Below are 27,657 nucleotides of genomic sequence, written 5' to 3'. Positions count from 1 at the left end.
CGTAATGTGCTGCAATTTACTTGTGGAAATTTCAGGGGCAAACTGTGTTTGACTGAATCAAACACAGGCTGATTTTAAATCTCTGTAACCCTTTGTGTGTACGTATTACGAACCTGAGTCCGCTGGAGTAAAAGACTGAAGGGGTTACCCTACTTAGACGAGCGCCGAAACAGGCTAATTTTCAGAAATTAACTTCGGAAAAAGTGCTGATGCAATATTAATAATTTTTTCAATATTTTTGGCTCAAAAACACGTTTTATTATTATTAATAATTACTGAACAACAATTTAAAACAATAAAATTGTAAATCAGCCGAAAAGCACTATTCCTGTGAATATGTGTACCAAATTTCAAATCAAATCATCGATTACAGCTCGAAATATCGTGTACATTGTTTTAAAAAACATGGTTTTGACAAAAACGCCGTTAACGTTTAAACACTAGTATCTCGAGTGATAAAATTACCGTCTAAAAAATGCTCTAACTCAAAAATCATTTGAAACATCAACATAAAACTTATCGGAAATATAATATTAACCGTTTAAACTATTTTTTAAAGGAAAAAAAAAATTTAAGTTTTACACCAGTGTAACCCCTTAAGGCATGCGGGGGCCGCAGAGCCAATCACCAGCTGAGAAGCTAAGTAATTCTCTTTAGAGGCAGCTCCTTCTATGGTGCAGTGCAAGAGTTGAACGGGGCTAATCCGAGTCTGCTTTTACTATGTCGTGGTCGTTCCATATGCGGCAATGCCTTGAGAGGAGATTACGCTTTCAATGTATATCATTCTAACGGGGCAACATTTTAACGGATGTAATGCATAAATTGAAGAAAAATATAGTATTTCACGTTCAAATATGATATTACAATTCATTAAGACCATCGTTATGGCTTTCTTCACAGATTAGTTTAGGCGACAAATTTGTACTATAATTAAAATTATGAATAGAAACTTGTCTAATAAGTTCTTTTTTTTTTTTAAACCAATCCTCACAATTTTAATTTAGCTCGTAGTAATGTTAAAGACTCCCTGACATTTAACTGCTGCACAGGCGATTTCGTACAAAGTATCCAAGGACAGCTGCGATCGTGAAATCTGAATCCAGAGACTAGTGTAGCTAATTATTTAGAATCACTTCATTGTAGACTCAAGAAACTAATCCACAAAATACGCATAACACCATGATTTGTAATATCTTAATAGTTTTCGAGAGTCCAAAAACAGCCGTTAATATTCAAAATGGCTGTCAATAAGTAACGTAGGATTTAATATCTCGCGGTTATATATAATTATAGTCAATTCTTTGAATGAGTTGATTGCGAAAATCGCGTGGTCGCAAGAGAATTAATAATAGACCAGCATAAGCCAAATAAGAAAGTGTAATAGTGTGAGCGTAGGACACAGTCAGTATAAATCTGGCAGGAATTGAACTAAAAAAGACAGTGCGCGTGTAAGTAATGATGCATAACTAATAACTATACGGTTAGAAGCACCCACGTGGATAGCCTCCTCTGCCACCTGACTCATTGCATGACTGATGTATCGAATGCCTACTGCCAAGTTATTATAATAATACTGAATCAACGCTAAATGTATCCTTGAAACTCAGACCAGCTACCGTGAAAAAAAACTAATTATAGTTCCATTGCTCTTGTGAGATTAGAAAAACCGAAAATTTACAACACATGCAAACCGATAGAAAAATGAAAGTTCTTGGGAATATTATTAATTGTTCTACCTCAATACTGTAAAATAATGCGACAACAATTAATTGGCGGTGTACGAATTATTTCAGACGGCACCGATGTCCTCACAACGTTGGCCAGGACAATTTTGAATCACCTCACGAGCCTATAGACAGCGTAACGTCTTACCGCCACGAATATGATGAAAAACACGTAGATAGACAAGTGATAGTTCACCATGAAGACCACCTGCACCTGGAGGGTGAATTCATTGGAGAACGACGTACTGACTACGTCGTCACCCACGGAGACCGAGCTCCGGTTCGAAAACCTCAGGATAATCTACATCCTGAAGGAGATTTCTACGGACGTCCCAAGGAAGAAGCGCCCACCAAAGGCGAACGAGCGCCTGTTAGGCGCCCCCAAGATAATTTGAGGCCCGAGGGTGATTTCGATGGTAAAATATTATTCCCATTTGTTACAAGTGTGTGAACTACATTACCACTATATGCAACTGTTTGAAGGTCTTATCACAGTATAGTTCGATGGTAGATCTGCATCGCAATGACGTTAGTGATAAAATAATTATATTTATGGTTTTTGTTCTCCATTTCTTTCAGGCGTGACAACAAAAGAGCTGGCCTTCCCCGGGCTACCCGGCGAACGACCAAGCCCTGTGCGTCGCAACACCTACACAAAAGTAGAAGGTGAATTTATAGACGAAACAACGAGCCGAACTGAGTATATCGATCATCGAACTGTAGAGCGAGCGGAAGTAATTAGACGTACAGATAATTTGATCATTGGCGAAGGAGAATTTACGGTGAGTAATTCTAGTTCCAACTTTTCAATTCCCGAAATTCTTCAAGACCGTAGGCTGCATCTTCGTGATTTAGTTCATGATAAGGCGAAAATTCGGGGCTTTCAGATCTTGTATGATGATTTCAAGACTTCAGCATTAAAAAACTTGGAATTACTAGATTTTTTGGTGGATAAGAATGAAATTGTATTAATCAATCTTCTTCTATTCCATTTCTAGGGAATCTCTCACGTCAAAGAAGACTTTCCAACTTACGAAATTGTTGAGCACGACGGACCCACCCGTCACAAAACAACAACGGACGAAGTCGACCGATATTATGGCAGGACGGACATTATCGAGAACTTTACAACCACCAATGAAGAGTACCATAACTTTGATCAAACTGATTACGTGTCTACAACAATCATCAGACGCGATGACAATCTGAAGCCAGAAGGTCCTTTCGAAGGAACACCTAAGTCGAGGGATGATTACGTGCCAATGCTTACCGAAAGACGAGAACCGCATAAACCGAAGGACAATCTGAAGCCCGAAGGAACTTTCGAAGGACGTCCCAAAGACGATTTCAAACCAACCACGGGAGATCGTGCGCCAGTTAAAAAGCCTCAGGACAACCTTAAGACGGAAGGGCCGTTTGAAGGGCGTCCTAAGGATGATTTCTCTCCGAAACAAGGTGAACGTCCCGAAGTTAAGAAGCCCAAGGATAATCTTCGCCCAGAAGGAACCTTCGAAGATCGGCCGAAAGACAAATTTACACCGGCTGAACGACGCACACCCATTAAACATGCAGACAATTTGAAACCTGAAGGAGAATTTGAGAGACCTGTCCAAGAACCGTATGGCCCAGGTGAAAGAGCACCAATCGTTCGCCACCCTGACAATCTGTTCCCCAAGGGCGATTTCCCCGATAGAGAGCGTCAACCATTTGAACCTGCTGAACGCAGGACCCCGATAAAGCCTGGAGATAATCTACGTCCTGAAGGAGACTTCGATGGCCGTCCTAAAAATGACTATGGACCGAAATATGTCGAAAAACCTGATGTCAAACGACCCCAAGATAACCTCAAGCCTGAAGGACCATTCGAGGGTCGACCAAAGGACAAATATACTCCTGGAGAACGTCGCCAGCCGATCAGACATCCTGACAATCTTCATCCCGAAGGTGATTTCGAAAGACCTGAGGAGGAACCCTTTGGGCCCGGTGACAGAGCTGACATTGTTCGTCATCCAGATAATTTATTCCCGTCGGGAGAATTCTTGAAAAGAGAACGTAAGCCCTTTGAACCCGCAGAGAGAAGAACGCCAATCAAGCATCCAGATAATTTAAAACCAGAAGGTAACTTCGAACGTCCAGAGCACGAAAAGTTCCGCCCTGCTGAAAGGCCTAAGGTCACAAAGCCTCAAGATAATCTTAAGCCAGAAGGCGATTTCGAACGACCAGAACCAACTAAAGTGGGTCCGAGTGAAAAACGAACACCAATTAAACATCCGGATAACCTGAAACCAGAAGGTGATTTTATTGGCAAACCAAAAGATGATTTCAAGCCCACGCACGGAGAACGTGCTGACGTTAAACGGCCAGAAGATAATTTGAAACCGGAAGGTATATTTGAAGGCAGGCCTAGGGACGATTATAAACATGTAACAGTTGACCGTGTCGATATTGTCAAGCATTCTGACAACCTGCATATGGAAGGTGAAATTTCAACTTATAGATCACGAGACGAGTATACTGACTTCTTGGTTAGAGAACGAGTTGAAGTGACGAAACATCGGGATAACCTGCGGCCGGAAGGACCATTCGAAGGTCGACCTAAGGACGATTACTCGCCAAAAACTGCTGAAAGACCAGAAGTTAGAAAGCCTAAGGACAATTTGCGACCTGAAGGAGAATTTGAAAGACCGCAAAAAACACCATATGGCCCTGCTGAAAAACGAACACCAATCAAACATGACGATAATCTTCGACCTGAAGGAGAATTCGAAAGACCTGAGCATGAAAAGTACCGCCCTGCTGAAAGACCCGAAGTTAAGAAGCCGAAAGACAACCTCCGACCTGAGGGAGAATTCGAGAGACCAGAAAAAACGCCTTATGGTCCGGCTGAAAAACGGACGCCCATCAAGCATGATGACAACCTTCGACCTGAAGGTGAATTCGAAAGACCTGAGCATGAAAAGTACCGCCCTGCTGAGAGACCTGAAGTCAAACGGCCAAAGGACAATTTACGACCTGAAGGAGAATTCGAGAGACCCGAAAAGACACCTTACGGGCCTGCTGAAAAACGGACGCCGATCAAGCACGACGATAATCTTCGACCCGAAGGTGAATTTGAAAGACCCGAGCATCAAAAATACCGCCCTGCTGAAAGACCCGAAGTTAAGAAGCCGAAAGACAACCTCCGACCGGAGGGTGAGTTTGAAAGACCAGAAAAAACTCCGTACGGTCCGGCTGAAAAACGAACACCAATCAAACATGATGATAACCTTCGACCTGAAGGTGAATTCGAAAGACCTGAGCATAAAAAGTACCGCCCTGCTGAAAGACCCGAAGTTAAAAAGCCGAAAGACAACCTCCGACCTGAGGGAGAATTCGAGAGACCCGAAAAGACGCCTTACGGACCTGCTGAAAAACGAACACCGATCAAACATGATGACAACCTTCGACCTGAAGGTGAATTCGAAAGACCTGAGCATGAAAAGTACCGCCCTGCTGAGAGACCTGAAGTCAAAAGGCCGAAGGACAATTTGCGACCTGAAGGAGAATTCGAAAGACCCGAAAAGACGCCTTACGGGCCTGCTGAAAAACGAACGCCGATCAAGCACGACGATAATCTTCGACCTGAAGGTGAATTCGAAAGACCTGAACATGAAAAATACCGCCCTGCTGAGAGACCTGAAGTCAAAAGGCCGAAGGACAATTTGCGACCTGAAGGAGAATTCGAAAGACCCGAAAAGACACCTTACGGGCCTGCTGAAAAACGAACGCCGATCAAGCACGACGATAATCTTCGACCTGAAGGTGAATTTGAAAGACCTGAGCATGAAAAATACCGCCCTGCTGAGAGACCTGAAGTCAAAAAGCCAAAGGACAATTTACGACCTGAAGGAGAATTCGAAAGACCCGAAAAGACACCTTACGGGCCTGCTGAAAAACGAACGCCGATCAAGCATGATGATAATCTTCGACCTGAAGGTGAATTTGAAAGACCAGAGCATGAAAAATACCGCCCTGCTGAGAGACCTGAAGTCAAAAGGCCAAAGGACAATTTACGACCTGAAGGAGAATTCGAGAGACCCGAAAAGACACCTTACGGGCCTGCTGAAAAACGAACGCCGATCAAGCATGATGATAACCTTCGACCTGAAGGTGAATTCGAAAGACCTGAACATGAAAAATACCGCCCTGCTGAGAGACCTGAAGTCAAACGGCCAAAGGACAATTTACGACCTGAAGGAGAATTCGAGAGACCCGAAAAGACACCTTACGGGCCTGCTGAAAAACGAACGCCGATCAAGCATGATGATAACCTTCGACCTGAAGGTGAATTCGAAAGACCTGAACATGAAAAATACCGCCCTGCTGAGAGACCTGAAGTCAAAAGACCAAAGGACAATTTACGACCTGAAGGAGAATTCGAGAGACCCGAAAAGACACCTTACGGTCCTGCCGAAAAACGGACGCCGATCAAGCACGACGATAATCTTCGACCCGAAGGTGAATTTGAAAGACCCGAGCATCAAAAATACCGCCCTGCTGAAAGACCCGAAGTTAAGAAGCCGAAAGACAACCTCCGACCGGAGGGTGAGTTTGAAAGACCAGAAAAAACTCCGTACGGTCCGGCTGAAAAACGAACACCCATCAAACACGATGATAATCTTCGACCTGAAGGTGAATTCGAAAGACCTAAGCATGAAAAGTACCGCCCCGCTGAGAGACCTGAAGTCAAAAGGCCGAAAGACAATTTGCGACCTGAAGGTGAATTCGAAAGACCTGAACATGAAAAGTACCGCCCTGCTGAAAGACCCGAAGTTAAGAAGCCGAAAGACAACCTCCGACCGGAGGGTGAGTTTGAAAGACCAGAAAAAACTCCGTACGGTCCGGCTGAAAAACGGACGCCGATCAAGCATGATGACAACCTTCGACCTGAAGGTGAATTCGAAAGACCTGAGCATGAAAAGTACCGCCCTGCTGAGAGACCTGAAGTCAAAAAGCCAAAGGATAATCTGCGACCTGAAGGAGAATTCGAGAGACCCGAAAAGACACCTTACGGTCCGGCTGAAAAACGAACACCAATCAAACATGATGACAACCTTCGACCTGAAGGTGAATTCGAAAGACCTGAGCATGAAAAGTACCGCCCTGCTGAGAGACCTGAAGTCAAACGGCCAAAGGACAATTTACGACCTGAAGGAGAATTCGAGAGACCCGAAAAGACACCTTACGGGCCTGCTGAAAAACGGACGCCGATCAAGCACGACGATAATCTTCGACCAGAGGGTGAATTCGAAAGACCTGAACACGAGCGATATCGTCCTGCTGAAAGACCAGAAGTCAAGAAGCCTAAAGATAACCTTCGGCCAGAGGGCGAGTTTGAAAGACCAGAAAAGACTTCTTATGGTCCTGCTGAAAAACGAACACCAATCAAACATAATGACAACCTTCGACCTGAAGGTGAATTCGAAAGACCTGAGCATGAAAAGTACCGCCCCGCTGAGAGACCTGAAGTCAAACGGCCAAAGGACAATTTACGACCTGAAGGAGAATTCGAGAGACCCGAAAAGACACCTTACGGGCCTGCTGAAAAACGGACGCCGATCAAGCACGACGATAATCTTCGACCAGAGGGTGAATTCGAAAGACCTGAACACGAGCGATATCGTCCTGCTGAAAGACCAGAAGTCAAGAAGCCTAAAGATAACCTTCGGCCAGAGGGCGAGTTTGAAAGACCAGAAAAGACTTCTTATGGTCCTGCTGAAAAACGAACACCAATCAAACATAATGACAACCTTCGACCTGAAGGTGAATTCGAAAGACCTGAGCATGAAAAGTACCGCCCCGCTGAGAGACCTGAAGTCAAACGGCCAAAGGACAATTTACGACCTGAAGGAGAATTCGAGAGACCCGAAAAGACACCTTACGGGCCTGCTGAAAAACGGACGCCGATCAAGCACGACGATAATCTTCGACCAGAGGGTGAATTCGAAAGACCTGAACACGAGCGATATCGTCCTGCTGAAAGACCAGAAGTCAAGAAGCCTAAAGATAACCTTCGGCCAGAGGGCGAGTTTGAAAGACCAGAAAAGACTTCTTATGGTCCTGCTGAAAAACGAACACCAATCAAACATAATGACAACCTTCGACCTGAAGGTGAATTCGAAAGACCTGAGCATGAAAAGTACCGCCCCGCTGAGAGACCTGAAGTCAAACGGCCAAAGGACAATTTACGACCTGAAGGAGAATTCGAGAGACCCGAAAAGACACCTTACGGGCCTGCTGAAAAACGGACGCCGATCAAGCACGACGATAATCTTCGACCAGAGGGTGAATTCGAAAGACCTGAACACGAGCGATATCGTCCTGCTGAAAGACCAGAAGTCAAGAAGCCTAAAGATAACCTTCGGCCAGAGGGCGAGTTTGAAAGACCAGAAAAGACTTCTTATGGTCCTGCTGAAAAACGAACACCAATCAAACATAATGACAACCTTCGACCTGAAGGTGAATTCGAAAGACCTGAGCATGAAAAGTACCGCCCCGCTGAGAGACCTGAAGTCAAACGGCCAAAGGACAATTTACGACCTGAAGGAGAATTCGAGAGACCCGAAAAGACACCTTACGGGCCTGCTGAAAAACGGACGCCGATCAAGCACGACGATAATCTTCGACCAGAGGGTGAATTCGAAAGACCTGAACACGAGCGATATCGTCCTGCTGAAAGACCAGAAGTCAAGAAGCCTAAAGATAACCTTCGGCCAGAGGGCGAGTTTGAAAGACCAGAAAAGACTTCTTATGGTCCTGCTGAAAAACGAACGCCAATCAAACACGGCGATAATCTTCGACCGGAAGGTGAATTTGAAAGACCGGAACATGAAAAGTATCGTCCTGCAGAAAGACCCGAAGTCAAGAAGCCAAAGGATAACCTCCGACCAGAGGGAGAGTTTGAGAGACCTGAGAAAACATCGGTTGGACCTGCTGAAAGACGAACACCCATTAAACATTCTGACAATCTGAAGCCTGAGGGTGATTTTGTTGGCAGAGTGAGAGATGACTACAAGATAATTAAAGGCGAACGTGTTGACGTAATCAAACATACTGATAATCTTCGAATGGAAGGTGACATACAAACTTATCGATCCCGTGACGATTACACAGATTTTCTGCTTAGAGAACGTGTCGAGGTTACTAAATATGAAGATAATTTACGTATGGAAGGAGAATTCATCGATATGAGAACGCGCGATGATTATAAAGTAGTTAAAGGAGAACGAGCTGAAGTCAAGAAACCCAAGGACAATCTTAAACCAGAGGGAGACTTTGAAAGGCCGGACAAGAAACCCGTCGGGCCGGCGGAGCGGCGTACACCAATCAAACACGCTGACAATCTAAAACCGGAAGGGGACTTTACGGATCGCCAGCTAGAAGAAGCTCCGAAAAAAGGAGAACGAGCGGAAATAAAGAAACCCAAAGATAACCTTCGTCCTGAGGGTGAATTCGATAGGCCTGAAAAAACATCTTACGGCCCAGCAGAGAAAAGAACACCCATCAAACACGCTGACAATCTTAAACCCGAAGGTGATTTCACTGGGCGTCCAAAGGAAGAGACTCCAAAACGTGGCGACCGAGCTGACATCAAGAAACCAAAAGATAATTTACGTCCGGAAGGAAATTTCGAGCGTCCCGACAAAGCAATCGTTGGACCAGCTGAGCGCAGGACACCCATACGCCATGAAGACAATCTTCATCCGGAGGGAGAGTTTACTGGGCGTCCCAAAGATGATTTCACTCCGAAACGCGTAGAACGTCCAGTGCAGAAGAAACCTCAAGATAACCTCAAACCAGAAGGTGAATTCACTGGCAGGCCAAGAGAGGATTATGTTCGAAAGATTGGGGAGAGATCCGAAATTGTTGTGCACAAGGATAATCTGAGAATGGAAGGTGAAATTGATGTGCACAGATCCAGAGACGATTACACCATTTCGAGAACCGAGCGTGTTGACGTTGTCAGACATGAAGATAACCTGAAGATCGAAGGAGAATTTATTGACGTGCGTAGACGTGATGACTACAATATAACACGTGGTGAACGCACTGAGATTATTAGGCACGAAGACAATCTTCGTCCAGAAGGTGACTTTGAACGTCCAGAAAAAGCTCCGGTGGGTCCAGCTGAACGCAGATCACCGATAAAACATCCAGACAATCTGAAACCAGAGGGAGACTTCATTCGTCGACCAAAAGATGCTGCGCCAACCAAAGGAGATCGAGCTGTTGTCAAGAAACCTAAAGACAACCTTAGACCAGAAGGTGACTTTGAAAGGCCAGATAAATCACCCGTTGGTCCAGGTGAAAGGCGGACACCCATCCGTCATGCAGATAACCTCAAACCAGAGGGTGATTTCGAGAGACGGTCTCCAAGTAAAGTGGGACCAGGTGAAAGACGTACCCCGATTCGCCATGAGGACAACCTGAAGCCTGAGGGTGATTTCGAGAGACGGGCTCCAAGTAAAGTGGGACCAGGTGAAAGACGTACCCCGATTCGCCATGAGGACAACCTGAAACCTGAGGGTGATTTCGAGAGACGGGCTCCAAGTAAAGTGGGACCAGGTGAAAGACGTACCCCGATTCGCCATGAGGACAACCTGAAGCCTGAGGGCGATTTCGAGAAACGGACTCCAAGTAAAGTGGGACCTGGTGAAAGACGTACCCCGATTCGCCACGAAGACAATCTTCATCCGGAAGGTGACTTCTACGGGATGCCGAAAAATGAATCGACGCCGAAGAAGGGTGATCGCGCAATTATCAAACGCCCGCAAGATAATCTGCGATCTGAGGGTGAGATGCAAATGACACAAACTTCTAAAGATGATTATAGAGTTGTAAAAGGCGATCGCTTTGAAGTGCGTCGCCGCGAAGACCATCTTCGAATGGAAGGAGAGATTGATGTGCGTAGGTCAAGAGACGACTACAAAAAGATCACGAAGGTCGAAAGAGTGGATGTTGTGAGACACGAAGATAATCTTAGAATTGAGGGTGAATTCGTTGATGTCCGTAGGAGAGATGATTACACCACACATGTTGGTGGTGAAAGAACCTTTATTCAGAGACAGTCTGACAACTTAAGACCTGAAGGTGACTTTGAAAGACCAGAGAAGAGTCACGTTGGTCCCGGTGAGAGAAGATCTCCAATCAAGCATCCAGATAATCTTAAACCTGAAGGCGATTTTGAGCAAAGAATACCGCAACAAGTTGGACCTGGTGAACGTAGAACACCTATTCGTCATGGAGATAACTTGAAATCGGAAGGTGAATTTGACGGTCGACCAAGGGACGACTACTCTCAGAAAAGAGCAGAGAGAACAGAAATAGTTAGAAGAGAGGATAACTTGAAAATGACTGGTGATTTCCGGGATACGACTTCACAGAAATCGGCATACAAAGTTATCCGTGGCGAACGCGTAGAAGTCAAACGCCACGAGGGCAACCTGAAAATCAGTACCGATGCAATGGAATCTAAGACAACTTCAAGAGATACATTTACACCAACCAGGAAGGATTCAGCTGGCATCGTATCCTACGATCGGCCAGTAAATCGCCAAACACACATGGAGTCCTCAATTTCACTTGGTGAAGACACAAGCACAATGTCGACAACAAATCAGCGCAACTACAACACATACACGCGTAAAACTGGCCGTGAAGTAGCTACTAAACTGGACGATGTGCAATCAGATGTTAAACGAGCTGCAACAACGGAAACTAAAACTATGCCTGACGGTTCAGTAGTAACAGTAATTAGGGAAACGACAACAAAACACACGGGGCAAAAGTTAGTTGGTCAAACATCTCACCAACAACATGCACATCATACAAATGTATCGGAGCGTCACGCCACTCGAGTTATCGATAATTCAGTAATTGGTGGTGGTCCCAGCGGTCCAAGAGGAGACTCATCCGTTAGTAGCATAGTCCAAGACAATGACATTTCCCGAAGGTCAACTACAGCCGTGGATAACCAGCGACATGTTAACGAACAACATCACCGTACAAACAACGAACAACGTCTGAGATCCGAAAATGTGTCACAAACCCGTTACGTGGTCGATGACAGATCAATAACTGATGTGAATAGGCATGCTCGTAACCAAATCACACGAGACATATCATCAAATACGCGTCACTTGGCAGACAATAGGTCGACCAGCATTCAAGATATTCAGAAACAACAACAAATTGAACGACATCAACGACAGCAGCAGCAACACCAGCAACAGCAACAGCACGAAATTTCCCGGCGTGATTACGTGAATACCGAATTAGTTGACAACAGGCAAACAAACTCAGCACGTCATCATCACAGCTCGATGCATACTCAGCATACCGTTGCCAGCCAAGCACGTTACAACACAAATCAATCGAGCAGCAACGACTTCAAACAAATCATTGGAGGATATTCAGGACAATCAGCGGTGGATTCTTCTACCAAGACCAGTCATCACAGAAAAAATATCATCTCTTCATCGTCCGCAGATGTCAGCAATTCAGTACTGCATCGCAGAGGAGTAACCTCATCGACTGAGGCACTTCACACGATTTCGTCAACTGCCGCGGCTCAACGAAAGAGCATATCGAACCTTGCTGACTCTGGGCAGTATATCAGTAATTCGAGTCAGAGCAGCGATCGTCGCAGTCTGACCTCCTTACACCGCAGTACCAAGGATGGCAACCCTTGGGCATCGGCGACATACGAAAGGCCACAACGCGTCGTTCATCGCGATAACCTTACGATTGGAGGAAAATTCTACTCTCAACGCGAAGCCAACAGTTACGGTAACTTTACTACGCAGAAGACCGAGCGCGTTCAAAGACGCTCAAACGTATCGCACATCGCTCTTGGCGATGGGAGCGCAACTACATCAACATCCTACAAGAAGGAGTTCGTTCCGAAACAACAGGGTCCATGTCCAGCTGCACTATTGGAAGCTAAGAAGGCGCCCTTCAAGCACACAAGAGACACGCCAAAACACAAGTTCTACATGCCACTGATTTCCAATTAATCAATTAGGTTACCAGTCCTCAAGGTCGTACACAAAAGCTGTAACTTTTATCGCACTTACTTCACTTGGTGTTACTTCAAGTAAGCCTAAGTCGGCGAAATTCCTTTACGACACTCTAGAACTGTGATAAGAATTCAGAATTTTACTATTCTATATGTTATATTGATGTGATCATCTGACTATACTATACGGTTACATTTTTTGCAAAAATATTATATATTATATATACACAATGATATTTTATCTATACTGTGATAAATTATTGTTGAATATTATTTCCCGACAAACTTATATCTGCTAAAATCTGCATTAATTACATACGATGAAATTTATCTCGTTATTGATATACACAATATACACGTATACTATATACATGTTATATTTACATAATATAAATATTATAAATCATCGCATATAGGCCTGTTATAACATGAAAGCAAGTAGAAATAAACGTGACTGATAGCAAAAGTGTATTGCAAAACAAAAACTATAGAGCTTAGAAAGGAGAAAAAGTTGAGCAGATTAAAATCAAAAAACTATCGAAGTTGTCCAATCGTCGATCTCAACATGGACCTAAGGTCAAAATAATGTTATTCTAGGAAGCATTCCAAAATTAGAATTGATTTTGAGCCTTTGACAATCAATTTACAAATTGATTTACATACTATCTTTCGCAAATAATTGTTAAAATATCTTAAATAATAATTCCACTGGAGTCCTTATTTAGTAACGGTTCGCGTTTGTTTCTCAGTTGGTAGAATAGCAATAACTCACATCAGGGGATCGTGGGGCACAACGGCCGCCCTGAAATATTTGTCAAAACAAAGTTCTGTTCAATAGTTTTATAATTGCGAGTTTATAAGCGATTTGTAAACCGAATAGAGTATTTCGGATGAGATGGAATACTTTAAAAGTTTTAAAAAATAAAAGTATTTTTTTAATCATTTTTTTGGCGGGTATCCGTCATGCCATGTAAATTTTTTTTGTTGAAATTATGGCAATATGATGATGAATTTGTTCAAGATGGATCAAAGCAACTTGTACCCGGTGTTTCAAAGCCACAAAAAATAATTAGCGTCTTAAGGGGTCCGTCGTGCCCCACATTCCCCTATATCACTATCACTACTTTGCTATCATCGTTATTATAATTATCGTGCTACTTGTTATTCTTATTATTGCCTTCATTTTCATTGTTATTATTTTTTGGCGTAATTTATTTTATCCGTATCGTAGATACATGATATTTGATTTATTTACACAGTTGTACTTTCATAAAATAAAAATGCTTTTATTACTTGAGTAAGACTACTATGATTATTATTACCATCACCACTTACCTCATCATCGTATAGCGTAAGCGAAAATTGTCCGGTACATAGGGTCCCTATAAATCCCCACAAAAATCTATGAAACAACCCTTCAAATTTGAAGGCTTTCTGAAATCCATAGATTCGAGATCTCCATATCTGATGGTATCATATTTCTCATTATTGATTCTACTTTCCATGAAATTCTCTTAGTGAATTCTTCTGGTTGTGCAGTTCTGAAAATTTATCTGGTTATGAAATGGTTGACTTGCATTTCTAGGTGCATCTTTCACCTTTTCACATACACAGCATGCGTGAGTAAGAATTGAACTAAATCGAGTGTAAACGAGATACGTAGGAGAAATATCTCCGATCGTCACGTGTACGTGAAATCTGTGTTGTTTCCTATAGCTAGCCAGCTATTGTTTTGTGTTTAATATTTATTCCTGAAATGCGTTGGAAAATAAATAATTATGTTTGTTCAATAACTTGAAGACGCAACCTAAATCGGTAATCCCATTCGTGAGACCTTCCAACATCTCTGCAGGTGGGATTATAATACTTGGTGATGGTACAATCACAACGCCTATTATGAGAAAAGAAGTACTGCTTAACTACCTGTATTTCTGTGCCCTGTCAATATTATCTCAATCAGCTAGCTGTCTAACTCACACATTGGATTCAGCCACCAGGTAAATATGGTCCTGAGAAATTGATCACAGAATATTAATTTTAGATTTTACTGGACTTCAAGAAAACATTAGCAGATCGATTATTAGTAAATGACATTCAAAAACGTACATCAACGTTTCACTCCAGTGTAGTTCCTTTTTAATAACTGAAGCCGTCTCAAGAAAATGTCGATTTGTAATTCTTGAGATGTTTAATCTTGAACATTTTATCAATTTAATCTTTGATATGAACGTAAATTTCACATTTACTTGTACTGTATTCCAGTAACGATACTAACGCGGTGTACAATAAAAGTTCGTAATCAAATAACGATACCTTAAATCATTCCGATGATACTTGTAATATTAAATTCGTTTGAAGCTCCTCTGGCAGTCAGGTCTACCATAACTTGAAACTAAAAGAAAACACGAGACGGATGAGCGATGAAACGGATCAAAACATTGAATATGGTCAGCTAACCAACAAGCAAGACATTAGCAATGTTAACGCAGTACCGATTCGTCGAAAGCGGGCAATTCGAGACGCGGGGAGTGCCGTCCCTCTTGGTGGGTCGTCAAATCCTTCCCGCAAGGCAGGGCTGATTTCCGGAAAGCAACGATTCAAGAAGGCCAATCATCCAATTGATGGCAATGCTGGAAAGCTGTTAAACGACAAAGGGGATCTGAAAAGGAATTCTCCCGCGAAATTCGATGGTTCGGGAGATCGTGCTGATCAGGTACATTAATTGGCATAACTATACCATTTACAATTGCATACCGAGAGAAGACTGTGAAAATTAACAGAAACTTGTATACTGAGTAAGTGACTGCGTATAAAATCTTTTGGATCGCGAGATAATACCGCGGCAAAACTTTTACCTGCGAAACAAAGGGAGCCAACCAATCGACATGTAGCACGAGATGTCAAATTCTTCTACTTCAAATTGCCATTTGAAACTACGTTGTTGTAATGACTCGAAGCAAGTCATCAGTCATCACCCAATTGAAAATGAAGGCTTGCCACGCCTTCCCAAATTACTATAATCATTATTAGAGATCTCCTGGGCCTGAAAAAATTTGCATCACTTATATAAACTCCATAACACTTGTTTGGCAGCTTAAACTTGAGGAGACTAACCTGCGTGAAAACATGACAATACTTGCGCATGTGTAGTTAGATGCTCAACCTGTGAACTTTCACAGCTTTTTCTCGGTATAAATTTCATAAAGGATAACTCATTTTATTTCCCTTAACTTCTCGATTTTGTCCTTTGTAAGGATAAGAGAGATCTTCGCAAGCAACAAACCACATCTTCGGAATTGTCGCAATCCAGGGAGGAGGATAAAGTAAAGTCCAGTAAAAAGGAAGGGAAGAGAAATTCCTATTCAATGAAAACAATGAAGCCGAAATCCAGGGCAATTAAGCAGAGTGATCTCATGACTCGGAGCTCTCTTGCAAAGGTGAGAGGCCTCGTACACGACAAAGGTGGTTATTCTGCTGTAAAAGATGACGCAAAATTGCACGAGTCGGAGTTTGACAGCAAAAACCTCGGGGATGAAGCCGACCTTGAACAAAAATCTACAGAGTATGAAGAAACGGGTGATGATGAAGACTTAGAAGCACCGATTGGCTACAAAGAAAATGCACCGGAAGTTTCGCAGAACAGTGAAGAGTCTGAAAAAGTTGATCTCCCTCAGAATTCAGCGGAAGATGATGATTTTTATAATCAAGAAGTCGATAAAAGAGAAGCAGAAGTCTTAGAAGAAGAATACGAGGGTGTCGATGATCAAGACGAACCGTACGGGGATACCGACGAAACGGATGATTCTAACGTCCAGGGCGCAAAGATTAGACCAGAAACGTCACTTTCAGAAAAGGCCGAAAAATCCGATAGCCGGGTGAAGAGACACGACACCGAAGCCAATGGAGGTAGTTCTGAAAAAAATGACACAACTAACCTGAGCGACGATGCAAAAAGACCTCTGGAGCGTCTTGGAAACCTGGGTGAGGAATCTCTTGATAATTTGAAACGGGAAACAGATGAAAATTCAGTCGCGGTATCATCGAGTTCCAGCCACGAAGCACAAGAAGACACTCTGAAAGGCCGGGAAGAAACAAATGAAAGCTTAAAACAAGAATCGATGAATGTTGATACAAAATCCGACGCAAGCGTGGACTGGGATGCGAAAAGAACCGGGGACTCTTTTAGTGATGATATGAAGAAGGAATCTAAAAACTTCGCTAATGATGACCTGGACACTGATTACGAGAAAAGAGTCGAGCAACAGATCCAACAGAGGATAGACTCAATAAAAGAAGAAATCAAACGGGGTGTAGAAGAGAAGCAAAAAATACGCGAAATCGAAGTGAACAATGCAAAGTATGATGCAATGCAGAGCGAGGATGAAGAGGACGAGGTTGAGAATAATCAAAGTTTAGATGCACCAAGCGAGCGGAAAAGTGTTTCAAAACGATCAATCATCGACGGGATTCGAAGGCCACACCAAAAGGCTAAACGACATATTTTAAAAAGAGTAAAACGCTCGAGCACCGCAGATGAAAGACAATTGCGTGCTATCGAAGGTGTCGAAACCCTGGATCCCGACGTCCTTGTGAAGGCTAAGCTGCGCCACGAAAGCATACGCAAACGGTCTGCGCCAACTTACGGCGCAACTGACGAGGACGCTTCCAAAATGTCGAGATTCCCAATCAAAAAAAGCATCGTCCCACGCCAAGTTTACCTCGTCAAGAGTGAGCCGCAAATATCATCAAGAACGAACAACCGAGAAATCAGGAATCCGATAATCATACCCGAACAAGCACAGGCTAATATCGATGATGAACTGCCACCAGGTGTATCATTGGACCAGAGTTTACTCGAGGACACTTCTTCTGCTGTTAATAATAGACTCAAACGTAGTCCAGAACGGTTTGCGCGGCGCAGACGTGCTAGCGCAGTTATTCCTGAAAGCGGAGTCGCCTTCCTTGGATACAGACCACAGGACGACGACGAGATTGACGAAGGAAGTGAGTTTGATGATGACAGCTTCGAGGACGGAAGTCCGCACCTTGCAGAGGACAGATCAAGCTACGCCGAACCCTACGCTATTCGTGCCCAGTACCGTGGTGACGAAGCCAGAAATGAAAGCCCATCTGAGTTCCTTTTCACTGGTGGCGAGGATGAGCAAACTGACTTTCGGATGCGGCGCAAGCGCGGTGAAATTGACGAAGATGAGCAACCAGTTCGACTTCATGGAGGTGGAGCTCTTGCCAGACGGCAAGCGAAGGCGAAGTCAAATCAGATGCAATCATCACGGGTAAATAGTATATATCTGGGGGAAAAATGACTGGATCAAATTGGTACATCAAACCTGGACCAATCCAATTGGACCTAGTTAAATATAATTGTAGATTGCTTGGATCTGGTTAGATATGTTGTCAGACCTATCTATACATATTGCAATAATGGCGGATGCAATTATAGTAATAGTTGGATCTGATCAGACCACGGGCCTGATTCTGTGACTTGTATCATCGACGACAGGGGTGATAAAAGTCATTCTGACTTTGAAATCTGACACTGACGTGAAATCAGTGATAAAAGTCGTTAAGATGAATCACGAAGCAGCTGTAACCAGAAAATTTCCTTGTCTTCGTGGAAAGAAGTACAGATTCAAACAGCAACTCTAAGCGGATAGAGTTTCAACAACAGGGATGCATTTATCCGACGCGATATAATTATATCTGAACCGTTTGACATCTTGTATGAAATTTTACAATATCAGGTTAAAATTAAGCAAATATAACCTCGTATTCTGCTAACTTCAACAATCCATTTTCTTATGTACCTATGATGTTTAAATCAGATTGTCGATAAAGACAAAATTTAGATCCAATCATATCTGGTGGCTTCAATCAGGACAATCTAGATCTACTCATCTTTTCACGGGATTACCATAAATAAAACGAGAGTAAACAGCGTAGGTGATGTCATTGAATAATTTTTTGTCCTGAATATAAAAATACTTATCAAAGTCAAATTCTTGGTGGTGCAAACACGGGAAGTCATCGCATTCTACATCTGCGGCAAAAATGTAAAATGTCGATGTCAAGCGACTTCAGTATTCCATGTTGGGATTCCATCGCACGAGTTCTTCAAATTTTTGCATTGCTCTAACCTGAATAACCACCCCACGTGGATACATTTAATGCAATGGGAATATTACTCGGGGCGTAGCGAAGTAACGATAAATATAAAACAAAAATTCATCTGTGAACATTTTAACCTGACATTTATACCCGAACATCCATTTGACTGTATAAGATGATAATCACTTCATCCATAGAGACCAAAATAACATAGTTTTCGCGTGAATTTTGCAACTGTCAATGAATTCATATAGTATCATATTGACTAAAAGATTTATTTAAATGACTGTTCCTGGGTAGCTATTTCGAGACGATCATTTTCAAAGATGTGATACAGTTCAGGGCATGCAATATCTGGTATACATCATTAATCATCTTCCAGCATCTGAATTACACAATTTAGCGAACGAAAAATTGGTGGGAAAAGTATTTGGTTCGAGTTTGAGGTCATATTAATCTGACACTAAAAATTTGAAATTTTAAATCTGCACGCTGTTAAAATGATTTTAATGTGAAAGCATGGCGTGATTGATCACATCACTATCGTATTACACGTAATAATACAACTTTCTTCATACAGTTTGTACGTTCGGTTCAAGCGACTTTCAAAGACCTCAGTACTCGTATTCTTTAATAAAATTCATTGATATAGTTGTGATATTTTAATACTCGTAGTATATGGCTAAAGTATCATACTTTTTTCACCAATGGATACAGATCACGTCAAGAAAGAACGTGATGGAAAGAGATAAGCGGCACTCGGTAAACATGATTGACGAAACAAAGTCTGATTCCGTGGCATCTTTGGTGGGCAGCTCACAGGAATTGAGCCCTCGACTGGCGTCCGAATATCGAGAAGCCTTCGGCGGCCTGCAAAGTGATCCTGGCGGGGGGCTTGCCAGATTTAAACGTGTCAAGCGTGCTGTTCTTCGCAGCTCCTAGTTTAGACTTTTACTATTTAAACATTAAGACTATTATACCTTATACTGTATAAGTCGCATCAGCTCAACTATACATATCTATGTATGAAATAAACCGATATACAGAGACAGAATTAAAATAATACAAGCAATATACATTCGAATAAGATTTATTTTTGAACAAAAAGCCAAATCATTGTACGAACAGATTATGAAAACTTATCCTGCTGTGATCGGCTGCGTATGGGAAAAATAATTAAATCTTTCGTCTGCAAAGCAGGGGAGCGAAGTTATTCAAACTGAAGAATGAGGTATCAAAATCAAACGTGTCAATTGCCAAACTGAAATTATGTTGTTACAACTCTATGAATGGCAAAGGTAAGAAGGACTATCTCCGTGTATATAAAGTGTCCGTAAAGTAGAGGGAAACTAAGATGGCGCTGCTGCAGCAAAAGGTCCACACAGCGTTAATCAGATTAAACTCGATTGAACCCTGATTGCTAAACGCCGATCAGATTGTTTCCCTTATTATTTAAGAGCGCCATTTGTGGTAACTTGTTGAACGACTACTGCTTTTTGGTGGACACTTTTCGATGAAAAATCCATATCAGATACTTCTCCTTACCTTTACCCTCCATAGACAACTCATAGCAGTACTCATTCAATTACGAATAAAACGTTGCCAAACTCTCCCAAATCACTACATTGACTGTTTGATATCTACTATTACGATTATAAAAAAAATACATAACCTAAAATATAACCTACAGCTTGATATGACCGGCTTGCATGGAAATCCGAGAAGGCTTTCACCGTTTCGTCGTAGTACATACGATATTCTTCTGCACGACAGTATGATTAGTGTCAAGGACGTATTACATCACGAATCCCCGTGAAATCACTCATGGAAGAAGGGCTGCATCGCGGAACATTCAACTCTTCTCTGTAGCATCATTAGAAAAAAATATCTAGTAGTAGGTGTATGTTGTTAGTGGGAATTTCGGATTTTCAAACGCAAAACTATAGGTTTAATCTTCCAATTTCAAGTAAAAAAAGTGTCGGAAAATCGGTCGACGGGTTTGGATTTCATTCATGTTTTAAATCTGTTCAGTTTTTTTGGCCCACCCGGTATATTTATTCTCGTTAACCATTCAACATGCATGCGTCTTCTGATCCGATTGGCACGAACATCGACCTTTGATGACATCGCATAGTGAATGCATGAATCCAGCATAGTCGAAGAGTACAAAATTTTGCCAAATTCATGTCAATTCCCTTGGGGTTTTCTGGCTATTAGTTCTGAACATTTGATTTACGAAAATCCAATACTATGTAAATATTAACTCCAGTCTACTACACCAAGTAAAAATTCCAGTGGTGGTAACTATTAAACAGTCGTTAACTGTTTAACTTTTTCGCCCTAACCGAAAAATTACATGGTTTTCGATACAAAATGAAGACGAATTTTGTAGCCAAGACCATGTGAAGCACTTAGCATTAGTCAGTCGCCCAATGCTGGATTTTACGGGCGTCAAATTGACGCGGAAGCGCCACGCCGTCGGCGGTAAAAAGTGTTAATATTTTTAGCGGATGGAATATACCATGAGGACAAAAAACAGATATTCACCCGAGTCAATTTTACTCATAACTTTATTGCATGCATGATACCAAAAACGGAATTAAAGACAGAGTTGCATACGTCACTTACGCCGTCCGCCATATTGTTACACTTTAATTCAAATATGCGATCTATTACTAATGTTTGCTACATTCCGTTGACTGAAGAATATAAAGACTGTTGCCCTAATGGGCTTTGATGTGACAACCGAAAATCGTCGTACGCTTGCGCCTCCTGAGATGTTCCAACGGTAGAGTTGAGAACTTATTGCGGAAACTCAGAGAGTTACCGATTTTGACGTGATGCTGGCTGCATTCACCTTCCGAGTAACACAGTCTTCGCAATGGTAAGCCCAAGCCAGTACTTAACCTGTGCGTGCTTACCGACTTGTCGGCGATACAAGAAATTTTTAATGAGAATAAAATTCTTCCAAAATTCGTAGCAAAACAGTAATTTAATTAAAGTATAGGTACCCGAGAGAAGCATGTATACACAGATTACAAATAATAATAGATCAAATGTAATAGTGATGCAAACACCAAAATGTATATATGTATATGCGGTCCATGTACGATATTGATATATATGATACATTTAGGATTAATACGTGATGCATACTATAAATTTTATAATTTTCCAGGAGACAAACTAGATTATCTACAATAATACGGCTATAATATGAAAGGAGAAGAATTATTCACTTGGAAATGGGATTCTATTCCACACGCGCTCGATGTATTCCATAACATAAGTATTCAGAATTATTCCAAAAACTTTTCATTTATTCTCTCGATCTTGAATTTTCGTAAGCATAGAATCGAGACGCTGCTTTAGCTAGTCGCAAGTGAAGTATCTACGTTGGGCAGAGAAGCAGAATTTTTTTTCGAAAATTGTTCGGATGGAAAAAAATTCAGAGTAACTGTAATACATCACGGATGCGCTAATTTTGATCGAGATGAAATGGATGCTCCGTATATGAGACAGTATTTAACGTAGTGCAGTGATTTAAAGACCTAATAAGGTGATAGGGACAGAAAGAATGAAGCTTCTTAAAATTTCAAGTGTATTTTAACACACATTTGAAAGGTACGAGCAAGATTTTTTATCATCCAACTGTCGCAGAACGGCAGCGTTATTAGCTGACCCGTTAACTGAAAAATATATCTCTAGTCAACGACTGACTATCGAAGGGTTTGGCCGCTTGCGTCTGGAATCGGCAGGAAGGATGAAGTGCGTATTTCTTGTATGAAATGTGAAAACCAAAATCATTATACATCATATCATATCATATCATATCATCATACATCATACATCATCACACACAGTATTAAAGTTCGAAACCAAAGTTTGGATGTTCTGATGTTCAGAAAGTGACGTCACCCAAATTTTTTTTTCTCTTGACGTCATCGATCTGCTTGAAAATCTGCTAGCCGAATTCCTCAGTCTGGAAACCACCACGCAGTAGAGCGGACGGATAAGAATCACGTTCCGCAGATTTCGAGTACCGGGTTCTCTACCTCCTGGATCCTGCGCTCCGGGTCCGCTTCCTGATGCAACTCGACTTCAGGGACAAGCGCTCCGTAGTTTCCGCGCTCCGGGTCCACTACCTGGTGAAACTCAACTTCCAGGACAAGTGCTCCGTAGTTTCTGCGCTCCGGGTCCACTACGTGGTAAAACTCGACGTCCAGAACAGGCGCTCCGTAGTTCTTGCTATCCAGGTCCTTGACCTGGTGACTTTTGACCTTTAGGACTAATTTTCCGTAGATCTGGCTATTCAGGTTCTCCACCTGGTGGATCTTGACATCTAGGAACAGCACTCCGTAGTTCTGGCTGTCCAAGTTCTTAATGTGATGACTTTTGACCAAGCGCTCCGTGGTTTCTGCGCTCAAGGTACGCTACCTAGTGGAACTTGACTTTCAAGACAAGCGCTCCGTGGTTCCTGCGCTCCAGGTTCGCTACCTGGTGGAGTTCGACTTCCAGGACAAGCGCTCCGGGGTTCCTGTTTCATGTTTACCATAGATTATTTCAATTCATTTTTCGCGCAAGCCCAAATTCAGTAGCTGTCAGTGCGTTAATAAAATTTCTACAATTTTTCATAATTTTCTCATAATCTTCTTGGTAAAATTTGTCAATAAAAAAATTGTATTAATCCTTACACAATATTTTTGATATGTTGTAATACTGAAAACATTTATTACTATTCAAGGTATAACCCGAGGTGGGAAGCGGTGGTTGTTGGAGGTGGTTGCAGGTGGCCGGAGGTGGTTAGGGGTAGTTGCGGGTGATCGAGGTGGACGAGGAAAAGGACTAGGAGGAGGAGGAGGAGGACGAGGATTTGTGCACGGTGAATACAACATTTTTATAATATTTAATGGCAATTGCAATTATACTGTATTAAAAATTTTTCAAACCTATCATGTTTACAATAAATTATTTCAATTCATCTTTCGCCCAAGCACAAATTCAGTAGCTATAAATGCGCTAGTAAAATTTATTATATTATTAATTATATTAATCCTTACACAATATTTTTGAAGTGTTCTTATACTGAAACTATGTATTACTGTTCAAGGTATAGCCCGAGGTGGTTATCGGTGGTTGTTGGAGGTCGTCGGCAGTGGTTGGCAGTGGTTGGCAGTAGCTGAAGGTGATTTGAACTAGTGGGAGGTCGTTAGAGGTAGTTGGCGGTGGTAGGAGGTACACGGCGGTGGTCGAGAATGAAAAGGAGGACAAGGAGGAGGAGGGGGGAGAAGGATGAGGTGGACAAGAAGGATGGAGGTAGTCGCAGGTGATTGGAGGTGGTAAGGTAGTCTGGGATGTTGGGATAGTGTAGTGTTGTGGTGTTGGGGTGTTGGGTTGGTGTAGTGTTGGGGTGTAAGGTGTTAAGGTGTTGGGGAGGTAGGTGGAGGTAGGAGGCGGCAGGGGGTGGTAGGATGTGTTTGAAGGTTGCAGAAGGTGGCAGGCGGGGTTAGGCGGAGGTTGGCGGGGGCAGGAAGTGTTTGGTGGGGGTTGGAGATGATCGGTGGTGGTCGAGGATGATGATGACGACGAGGAGGACGGGGGGGGGGGGGGGAGGGAGGCGGGGGCAGGAGGAGGAAGAAGACGGCGACGAGGTGGACGAAGAGGATGGAGGTGGGTGGAAGTGGTTGACGTTGGTTGGAGGTGCTCGGTGGTAGTTGGGGTGGTTGGCGGTGGGCGCGGTTACGTGTCTCCTCATGGGGATCATCGAGCTCATGAACATTTCTAAGTCGCAGTCGACAAATAGTCTTACGGACTCACTTTGTGCCGACTCAATCTCAAGCTTCCATACCGACTCTACTTTGGCTGCTAGGAATGACGGTGAGAGCCCGTTAGGTAGAGTCGATAGAGAAGAACCCTCCGACGCTCCCAGGCCCACCTGGGCCAACTTGCCCGCCGAAAACTGGACGCAAAAATTTACGCAGGGATATTCGTCTTTATATTCTTAAGTCAACGTACATTCCAACAAAAAGACACTCATGAAAATGGGTATCGACGCAACGGCAAAATGCCGCTAGTCTAAACCACGTGGTTGAAGCAGTGGTTCTCAGTTACGTTTTTATCCAAAGAATTGAAAAATATAGAATTGTTATTTGAAAGTGTGTAAACAAATGGAGAAACGAAGAATCGAGAAGAAAATCGAATATAACGGTAGCATTTTTTCGAGGCAAGAAAGTAATCTGATTCATTCTCATTATTCCTGAATCGTGAACTCGTGTATACTTATGCATTTTAATACGCTTATTACCGCATTGTCTATACTGGAAATATTGCGGTGCGTCCAGAGCCTTTCTTCTGAACAATAAACAATACCAAAGATATGAATATAGAATACACTGCGAACAACGTATCAAGAGTTACCACGAAAAATCCAAGATTTCGTTCGTAATTCCCCTGCTGTTGGTCCTACGCTCGTTTGGATGCCTTGGTCATATTCCTGAGGGTCCAATTACTGGACAAAAGTCCTGATGAACAATTCTAAAACAAAAAGTTTCCAGCTTCTGATAATCGCAAGAACTCGTAAGGCTGTAAGACTGGTTTTTTTCAGGCGAAGCTTAACCGATTTCAAGGAATAGGTGAATCATATCTTTGATGCACTATATCGAGGTCATTTTTACGCTGTAAACAACGGATCAAGACTTATAGCCAAAAAACGAAAGACTTTTGCCATTTCTCGGCTGCTGGTCTGGTCTTCGTAATTTCTCTGCCGTTGGTTCTACGCTCCTTTTGGTGCGCTTTCTGCGTTTCTGAGGATTGAATTAATCAAAACAGAATCATTCGAATCGATTGAGTCAACCGATTTTGAGCTAGGAAAAAAAGTAAGGCTAACGTTTCTATGTTTCTACTTTAATCTATTTTTTATTCCATTTGTTTTATTTTCTAACATCGTCTTTGCCGTCTTTCACTCTTCCAATTTTTGCATCCTTCTATCTCTATATTTCTACTCCTGTCTATGTCGTAGTTCTCTGTCTTTATTCTGTGCTCCTCTTTACACTAGATATCAAACTAGGTTAAGATTTTGGATTTGAGACTCTGAATATAGCTCAACTTTGTATACCTTTCTTGTTATTTCCCAACATTGCCATGGGAAAGATCTCAATAAACCATCAAACCATCAAACCCCTTTAAACTTTTAGTAAAAATTTTGACGACTTTCAAAAGTGCTGGAAACAATTCTTTGATGCACTATATCGACGTAATTTTTCGAGAGGAATCAATAGCGCATATTCCAAATATACTGCGAGCAATGGAGCAAGAGTTACAGCCAAAAAAGCTTTTATAAATTTCAGTATTTGGTAATGATTTCGACGTTACCGACAAATTTTAATAACACGCTCTGAGAGATTTCCGAAAACCACGTCTCGTCTTCGTCACCTCACATCAGCCTTCCTCAATTACATATTGATAGTAACATATCTTTTTTTTTTTTAATTATTGTTAGACTTATGACAAAAAGCATGCATATATATATACATGTATATTAACTATAGTAAATAGTTACATCGTCTTTCTGCAATGCAAATAGCGTATTAGTAGAGTCAACAGATCTTACAATTAGACAATGTAGATGACTTGGAATATTGTACGTACGCATATTTAAAATCTGTAGAAGACTTTTTGAATACCGAAGGATGCTATGATGAAAATGATGAGAACTGTGTTTACACGTATTATGCATGACATCATATTCCTAATGATGTCTCTACGTGATACACTTGATTTGGTGTGACTGAAATAGATTTATTTATCAAAAATCGATGTCTTGAGAAATGGTGTTCACAATAATTATTCATAATTATAGTATAATACATATACAACATTATACATATTTCATTATTACTAATAGTTATTAACCACAATAAACACTTTCTATTTACAGATATTAACAATTCTTTGAAAATGAAATAACAAATGCTAGTACAACAGTTTTAACTTTACTATCGTTCGAAATTTTTTTTTTTTTTTTTTACACATACATACGATATAAAAAAATTTTCCGCAAAATTTAATTGATTGTGCGTGTAATTATGCGCATTGATTGATAAACCGTTAAAAAAAACGCGTGAAATAAAAAATTATAGCACCAAGGATTGAAAATTTTTTGAACAAAAAAATTTTGAACCGAAAGTAGCGTGTTTTAAAAAAAGATTTTTATTATGACTAATAGATTATTGCAGAGAATGTCGATTTATTTTATAACGAAACAACATTGTATCATTTGAAAGATTAATGGATTGAAGTGAGTTGTTATTAATATTATTGTTACAATATTGTGAATATAATGTGTATTTATTCATATTAATCGACGTTATTTTGCGCTTATTCTGAAAAATATGGATGAAATAAGAAAACCTGAATGATTCATTTCTTTGATTTATTCCTTGATGGAAATACCGTAATTCTAAATATTTAAGTACTACACAGAGAACGGTCATAATTTTTTTATATATTGAACTGTCTTTTATACATCTAACAAAGACGTGTTTTTATGTTTTTCAATTTTTTTAATTTTTTTTTTTTTTACTCATCATTTTTATGCTCATATGGGATGGGGCACTGTATCTCAGTCAAAGTTACTATAGTAAATTGACATCTCAAAGTGCACGACTTAATTTAGCAATAATAGATACACTTTTGGCACTTCTTAATAAAGATAGTCATATTATAATATTTTTTTCTTCTTATTTGTTTTTC

General features: G+C 41.6%; 2 protein-coding genes and 2 long non-coding RNA genes across 6 annotated transcripts in view; all 4 read left to right on the top strand.

The window, feature by feature from the left end:
- The window catches only part of LOC124186752, a 32,781-nt gene extending 18,942 nt beyond the window's left edge, over positions 1 to 13,839 (top strand). The window contains exons 4-7 of one of the 3 annotated variants that reach the window (XM_046578703.1): positions 1,794 to 2,140; positions 2,304 to 2,506; positions 2,723 to 4,655; positions 6,483 to 13,839. In XM_046578703.1, the coding sequence (XP_046434659.1) occupies positions 1,794 to 2,140; positions 2,304 to 2,506; positions 2,723 to 4,655; positions 6,483 to 12,778 (8,779 nt within the window). In that variant the 3' untranslated portion in view covers positions 12,779 to 13,839. Of the gene's footprint in view, positions 1 to 1,793; positions 2,141 to 2,303; positions 2,507 to 2,722; positions 5,874 to 6,482 lie in introns of all 3 variants that reach the window. The other 2 variants (XM_046578702.1, XM_046578701.1) reach the window with 2 other exon arrangements.
- LOC124187051 (probable serine/threonine-protein kinase kinX) overlaps positions 1 to 19,848 on the top strand; it is a 64,225-nt gene extending 44,377 nt beyond the window's left edge. The window contains exons 2-4 of the mRNA XM_046579298.1: positions 14,581 to 15,493; positions 16,035 to 18,074; positions 19,624 to 19,848. Of these exons, the coding sequence (XP_046435254.1) occupies positions 15,194 to 15,493; positions 16,035 to 18,074; positions 19,624 to 19,848 (2,565 nt within the window). The 5' untranslated portion in view covers positions 14,581 to 15,193. The remainder of the gene's footprint in view (positions 1 to 14,580; positions 15,494 to 16,034; positions 18,075 to 19,623) is intronic.
- Positions 19,849 to 21,546: 1,698 nt separating this feature from the next.
- On the top strand, positions 21,547 to 24,276 carry LOC124186079. The gene is made up of 3 exons (XR_006871545.1): positions 21,547 to 21,790; positions 23,651 to 23,685; positions 24,122 to 24,276. It is a non-coding gene; the product is annotated as an uncharacterized LOC124186079 (long non-coding RNA).
- Positions 22,950 to 23,569, top strand: LOC124186080. The gene is made up of 2 exons (XR_006871546.1): positions 22,950 to 22,982; positions 23,335 to 23,569. It is a non-coding gene; the product is annotated as an uncharacterized LOC124186080 (long non-coding RNA).
- Positions 24,277 to 27,657: the final 3,381 nt, after the last annotated feature.

Source organism: Neodiprion fabricii, chromosome 7 (assembly GCF_021155785.1).
Source record: "Neodiprion fabricii isolate iyNeoFabr1 chromosome 7, iyNeoFabr1.1, whole genome shotgun sequence".
Taxonomy (NCBI): Eukaryota; Metazoa; Arthropoda; class Insecta; order Hymenoptera; family Diprionidae; genus Neodiprion; species Neodiprion fabricii.
This window is presented reverse-complemented; position numbering and strand designations above follow the sequence as displayed.